A 6,676-nucleotide genomic window follows, 5' to 3' on the forward strand; every position below is an offset into this window, starting at 1 on the left:
TGCGTACACGGCTACGGAGGTGACGCAGGTGTGTACAGGTGTATGCAGGTGACGCAGATGCGTACAGGGCTACGGAGGTGACGCAGGTGCGTACAGGGCTACGGAGTGACGCAGGTGCGTACAGGGCTACGGAGTGACGCAGGTGCGTACAGGGCTACGGAGGTGACGCAGGTGCGTACACGGCTACGGAGGTGACGCAGGTGCGTACACGGCTACGGAGGTGACGCAGGTGCGTACAGGTGTATGCAGGTGATGCAGATGTGTACAGGGCTACGGAGGTGACGCAGGTGCGTACAGGGCTACGGAGTGACGCAGGTGCGTACAGGGCTACGGAGTGACGCAGGTGTGTACAGGTGTATGCAGGTGATGCAGATGTGTACAGGGCTACAGAGTGACGCAGGTGCGTACAGGGGTACGGAGTGACGCAGGTGTGTACAGGTGTATGCAGGTGATGCAGATGTGTACAGGGCTACGGAGTGACGCAGGTGCGCACACGGCTACGGAGGTGACACAGGTGCGTACAGGGCTACAGAGGTGACGCAGGTGTGTACAGGGCTACGGAGTGACGCAGGTGCGTACAGGTGTATGTAGTTGATACAGGTATATCCAAGTTGTACTCTCCTGCTCTTTCTCTACTGAGGGGGCTCTGGACAGAGTGGGGTCTGCCCAGTCAGCCTGAGGATCTTGAGGGGTGGTCAGGGAGCAGAGGTCAATGGGAGGTGGTAGAGCCCCCAAGGGTGGTCACCTGGGGGCAGTGAGTGGGTGGTCAGGGGGTGGTCACCTGCTTCTTGGCGGCCGCGTCGCTGTAGCACTTGTGCTGGATGTAGGCTGCTCCCAGCACCTGCAGATTGGGGTCTGAAGCCATGAGGTACTTGACTGCTGATGGCAGGTCAATGTCATCAAAACTGCAGAGCCAGGGGTCAGGGGTCAGGGGTCAGGCTAAACTTGGGTAGAGGCTGGGGCCATGGCAGAAGCCCCCTCCCTGTGCCAGGCCCAGCCCCTCACCCGCTGCTGAGCCTCTGCAGGGTTCGGTGGCCGCAGTAGCTGTTGAACTCACGCACGTCCGGCAGGTGGCCCGAGTCGGCCAGGCTGAGGCTGCGCACAGATGGCGCTCGGACCACAGGCTCCAGGACGGGCCCAGGCACTGTCCCGCCTACCCCACGGCTCCGGTGGCTGCTCTGGAATCGCTGCAGGGTCCGCATGGCAGGGGCACGGATGGTCCGGCTCGGGGGAACCTCGCTGGCCTCTGGCCAGTCCAGCCCCCCTGCCCGGCCCGAGTTGCAGCTGGCCTGGCGCTCGTAGGCAAAGGTCCTGTAGGTGGAGGTGGTCGCGGGCTCCAGCTGCTCGGACACCACGCTGTAGCGGTCGTCCAGGCCCCCAGCCCCCAGCCGCAGGGAGCGCAGGGACAGCGTGTCATACTCGGCCCGGCTCCCAACCCCGCCATGCTCGTGGAAGGACACGGGCCTGGCAGGCATGGGAGGGGTGGGCTGGGCAGCCCCGTACCCAGCGGCCACAAAGGTGCTGCCCCCGTTGTGGGCGGAACTCAGCCTCCGATTGCAGCTCAGGTCCACGGCAGAGCGGGAGGACCAGGAGGCCGGGCTGCAGGCTGGCTTGGCGATGGGCCGGAAGCCCTGTAGGTGGAGGGGGCAGTGAGGGCGCGCCTGGCTCACCTGTGCCCAGCCTGCTGCAGAGCCCAGATTGCCCCCTCGGGCTGGGCCATCACTCACCGAGGTCTTGTCCCCACTCAGGCCCTGAGAGCGAGAGCTGAAGCCAGCCTGCAGGGTGTGGTACTGCCCCCTGGATACACCTGCGGAGAGGGACAGTGGGAGCCCGGCTCTGCCAGACAGCAGCTCACAGGCCTCCTGCCCCCTCTCCAGCAGCCCATCTCCATTCACAACCCCGGGAGCAGCCTCAGTCCTGGGCAGGGGGCCCCAGCGGGACCCAGGGCCAGTGCCTCCCCGTTCCTGCCATGTCCTGGTTTCCTCACCTGTCAGCCTGGTGGTCTACCTTCCACAGCCCACCCCCCCCCCAGCTGTGCCTCCTCTGCCCGAGACGGCAGATGCACTCACCCACTGACCTCCTGGTCCCTGGGGAATGTGCCAGGGACTTTGTGTCCAATCCCTGCCGCAGTACAGCGCCCAGCCCCCTCCTCCAGGAAGCCATCCTGGCCTGCCCAGGCCCACACTGACTTCTTTTGAGCTCCTCCTGTGCCCAGACCTCATCTGTGCCCGGTCACTGGAGAGTGGCCCTGTCTCTCTGGACCAGTATGTCCTGTTGCAGTGCCTTCTCCTACCTGGCAGAGCCCGAGGCAGAGGCCACACCCACCCCGTCCAGCCACACACAGGCCAAGGGCAGCTGCATCAGCCCAGCCCCACAGTGAGTGGGCAGACAGGTGGGTGGGTGGAGGGGGGAGGATGGAGTCACGGGCAGGAGTGGGGCAGGGGCTGCTGTGACTGTTGAAGGGATGGAGAGCTGGGGGTGGAGAGTGAGGGCCCGACAGGTGGATGGCGACTGGGCAGCGGGAAGAACCCGTGGTGGGCAGAGTGGACAGGCTGGCGGTGGGGGCATGAGGGCCTGGCAGGGTGACCTGGCTGAGGCGCTCAGGGTGGGGTGTGGGAAGGGGGCCGTGGCCTCCCACAACTCTGCCCAGAGCTGGATGCTCTGTGCGGGATACCCCACATCAGGGGCCTCACCCATCCTGGTTAATGGGGCTTCTGGGCAGGGGCTATTAATCCTGTGACGCTCCTGAGGCCCATCCCGGAGTGGGGGCACGCCCCAGCCTGGAGACCTCACCCCCACCCCCCAATTATAATTCACCTCCCTCTAATTGGCAGGGTAGCTGGGTGGTAATTAACCCTTCCCTCACCCTCCTCCACCCCATGACCCCTGGGCACCCGGCTTGGTCACCAGCAAGGCTGAGGTCCCGGGAGGGAGGTCCCCTCAGTCCAGGCCTTGGGGCTGGCCCCTCTGCTGGGCGACTGTCACTTCCCCCAGCTAGTGTCTGGAGGCCAGTCCTGGGGTGGCCCCTCTAAACACCAAGTGGACCACAACGAACTGGCATCTGGGTCCCTGGCATTCTGGGAGGTTCATCTTACTGTCTAACCTTAGTCCCTGTTGCTGTAGCCTGGCAAAGGAGGAAACGACATTTCTAGAGCCACTGCCTTCCACTCCCAGTGTGTGTGTGAGCCTGTCAGCTGCACTTAGGCCCGCACACTCGCGTGAGCGGGGATCCTGGCCAGCACCGAGGGTGCTCCTCCACCTGCTGTCCCCACAGAGAAATCTGGGTCACTCCAGCTGGCCCTCCCCTCTAATTCCTCAGGGAGCCCCTGGCCCAGACAGGCCTGGCTCTCCTCCAGGACTTCCTGCTCTGCTCTTCCCACGAGGTGTGGGGGGAGAGCGGGTGTCTGGGTGTCCTGAGACCCTGCATGAGCCTGTGCCGCCTGGGCCAGGCGAGGGCGTGTTCCGGGTTTCCCAACCCAGAGGCCTGGCCCGCCTGCCAGGTGCCAGCCTTCCCGTCAGCCCCCTACAGGGAGGGCTCAAGGCTGGGCACAGGTGGGGCCCAGCCAGGCTCCACATCTGGAAGACCCAGGGGTCCCTGCTTGGATGGGGCCGCCCCACCCGTGGCTTCTCCCCACGCCCGTTGGGGCGGGGTGCATGACTCAGTGTGAGGCCTGGGTGAGTCAGGAGCTGAACCCTGGAGCCGGCCCGCTGAGGCCTCTGCCCCTGGCATCGTCCCCACTGCCCCACCGTGCCCGCCCGGCACCCGCCTTGTGGCCGTGGCCTACCTCGGGCCGTCTCGGCCTCGGGCTCGGCGGCCCCGTTGTGCCGCGGCTGCTGTCCCAGTTGCAGGAGGCGGGCGCGGACCTGCTCCTGGACACGGGCTGCCCGCAGCCGCTCGGCCTCCGGCCCCTCTGCGCCCCGGCGGTCCAGCTGCAGGTCAGAGGGCAGCGCCAGGGAGCACACGCCGGCCTCCGGCTGCAGGGCCGACAGCAGGAAGTTACCATCCTGCATGGCGGTGGCGCCTGCCGTCCTCGGGCCTGGGCCTGGCGGTCGCCTCTGAGCCCAACTGTCTTCGCTCTGTCCCTCGAGGCCCTCTCCCCGAAGTCCCCGCCCCGCCGGCCTCACCCAGAGCCGCCTGGAGACAGACGCCTGCCCAGCCCTGAGCACAGCTGGGGGCGGGGACACCTGGCCAGGTGGGAGGGAGGGGCCGCCGCCTGCTTAAGGTGGAATTTGGGTGGAAGAACAGGCCCCGCCCGCACGGCCCCAGGTCCCAGCCTGGACTCCTGCCTCCTCTTCTCCCATCCCACGGCTGGGTGACAGGCCTGGGTCCTCCTTGTTCTCGGCCTGTAAAGGCCAGGCTGGGCCCTTTGTGGTGGGGGTGGGACAGAGGGGCCCCCTGTGTCCTGAGTATCGGGGAAGGGCCAGGGGCCTGCGGGGGGGGGTGTCCCGTCACCCCCAGCCTGAATGGGAGCTGTCCCACCCCCGGGGGTCTAGGGCCCTTGGGAGCTCTGAGGACCAGGCAGCCTCCATGGTAGCCCAGCCTTGCTGGGGAGGCGGGGATGAGGCCGAGGCAGGGTTGGCAGGAGACAGTGTGTGGAGGGGGGCAGGGGTCAGTGCCAGGGGTCAGGACAAAGGCTGGAGGGGTGGAGCTTTAGGGTCCAGCGGGACCCCATGGAGCCCTGGCCCTGGTCCTCAGAACCCAGCGAGCCCCTCCCCATCAGGAAGCCTGTGGATGGACTGGCCCTCCCCCTAGGCCTGCAGACCCTGGAACTCACCCCCAGGACCCCCTCATCCCCCACAGAGGCCTCCAAAGAGCGGGCTCGACCCCCTCGGTTCCTGCGACCCTGGTCCCACTCTGCTTCTGCACCCCAGGCCCTGGGGTGAGAGGCCATTCCCACCACATGAGTCAGGGTACAGGGGGTGGGGCTGCCCCAGGGGGTTGACTCAGAGGGGCCTGGCACACCAGGCTTGGGGCAGGAGTGGGTGTGCGGGGAAGAACCAGGGGGTCTGGGAGAGCAGAGGCTGGGGTGGAGAGGGTGGAGTGGGGTGGGGATGTGGGGGCCAGGGGGTCTGGGAGAGCAGGGGGTGGAGAGGGAGTGAGGGTGGAGTGGGGTGGGGATGGGGGGTCCCAGATCAAGCAAGGCTTGTGCCTGGAAGATCTCCCTTGAGCACCACAGCTGGTGGGTCCAGCAGGAGGGCTCTGAGGTTCTCTGGCCTCTGGGACAGGCCGTGGTAGATGGGGGTGGGGGGCAAGCCTTGGAGGGCTGAGGGTGGGAGCTGAACATCTGTGACCCCCGGCTTCCCTCACGAGCTCATCTGACAGCCTGTGCCTTTCCCTGGACCCTGGATTCTGGCTCTGGGCTCTCCTTCAGGGCAGACCCTTACCCCAACCCCGTCCCCCAAAGACTTTTGCCCTAGTGGGGCTGGGGCCAGAGGTTTGGCGTGAGTGTGGGGTCAGTGCTGAGGGGGCGGAAACTGGAGGGTGGGAGTCAGAGGTCAGTGTTGGGGATTGGGGGGGAGGGAGGGCCCCTGAAAGGATGGGTGAGGCCGGGCTGGGGCCGCCGGGTGGGGAGGGAGACCTACCTTGCCTGCGGTCTGGACCCCACCAGCCTCCCAGCTCATCCCAGAGGCCACTGCGGATGGCCAAGGTGTCCTGGGCTCCATCCCCGGCCCAGTGTGCGGGGCAGCCTCTGCGTCGGGCCAGGACTGTGGGGGCCCCGGAGGGCGGGGTGGGAACGCCCAGCTCATCAGACTGGCTGCTTCCCTGGGAGACGGGTTTTGTGTGGAAAAATCCTGGGAGACAAGTTTGTGCGGCACAGAGCGAGCTGAGGTATGTTCCTGGCACGGGCCAGGGCCCGCCCTGCACTCAGGTCCACCCCAGGCCCACCTGGGGCCCTGTCGAGGCCAGGCTGGGCCTGGGGACGGGCAAGCCGGCCTGGACGGTCTCTGCAGCCCCGGCAGGCCGAAGGGCGCCGTGGAGGGGCTTCTGTGCGGCCCGAGCCAGGATGGGAACGCTGGTGCCCGTGGCCTGCGATTCTGCTGACCTTCCCTCCTCCCCTTGGCAGAGAGGGCTGCAGGTGCCCCCTCAGAGCTGCACTGCCTCCCTGAGGATGCAAGGTCCCTGCCAGGCAGTTTTGGCAAAGCCGGGCATCTGGGCGCACCTTCGCTCACTGCCACGATGCCGGCCGGGCCTGTCGCTACAGCTCCGGCCCGGGCCCAGAGGAGTCTTGTCCAACCCTGGGACCAGCCCTGAGTGTCTCACTCTCCCAGGACCCCTGGAGGAGGGCCTAGCGGTGGGCTTCCTGGAGGAGGCGGTTGTCCGTGGAGCCTGGAACCTGCATCTGGCCTCGGGCCGCTCTGTGCACAGCCAGGTTGACAGCCCGGAACCTGGGAGCCTGGCAGGGCGAGTGAGCGAGCGCCGCCCTTAGGTGGGTCCTGGGTGGCGGGCAGCCTGTCAATCATCTGCAAGAGGAGGTAGGAGAGGGCGCAGGAGGCCTTCAGGGGGCAGTGGGCTCGGCGTGGGGGCACGGGAGGCTCTCAGAGAAGGCGGGCTGGCCCAGATGCCAGCCTGGAGTTGTGGGAGGGCACAGAAGACAAATCTCCAGGGCGGGGTGGGGGTGGGCGGCTTGAGGAGCAGAAGGGGGAGAATCTGGGGAGAAAGCTGTGAGGATGTTAA

General features: G+C 66.8%; 1 protein-coding gene across 1 annotated transcript in view; it reads right to left on the bottom strand.

Moving 5' to 3' along the window:
- The window catches only part of PKP3 (plakophilin 3), an 11,860-nt gene extending 6,172 nt beyond the window's left edge, over positions 1-5,688 (bottom strand). The window contains exons 1-5 of the mRNA XM_017507890.2: positions 5,584-5,688; positions 3,786-3,975; positions 1,728-1,807; positions 1,006-1,631; positions 782-905 (exon numbers count right to left, since the gene is read on the bottom strand). Coding sequence (XP_017363379.1) covers positions 782-905; positions 1,006-1,631; positions 1,728-1,807; positions 3,786-3,975; positions 5,584-5,664 — 1,101 coding nt within the window. The 5' untranslated portion in view covers positions 5,665-5,688. The remainder of the gene's footprint in view (positions 1-781; positions 906-1,005; positions 1,632-1,727; positions 1,808-3,785; positions 3,976-5,583) is intronic.
- Between the last annotated feature and the right edge of the window lie 988 nt (positions 5,689-6,676).

Source organism: Cebus imitator, unplaced genomic scaffold, assembly GCF_001604975.1.
Source record: "Cebus imitator isolate Cc_AM_T3 unplaced genomic scaffold, Cebus_imitator-1.0 Scaffold384, whole genome shotgun sequence".
NCBI classification, from domain to species: domain Eukaryota; kingdom Metazoa; phylum Chordata; class Mammalia; order Primates; family Cebidae; genus Cebus; species Cebus imitator.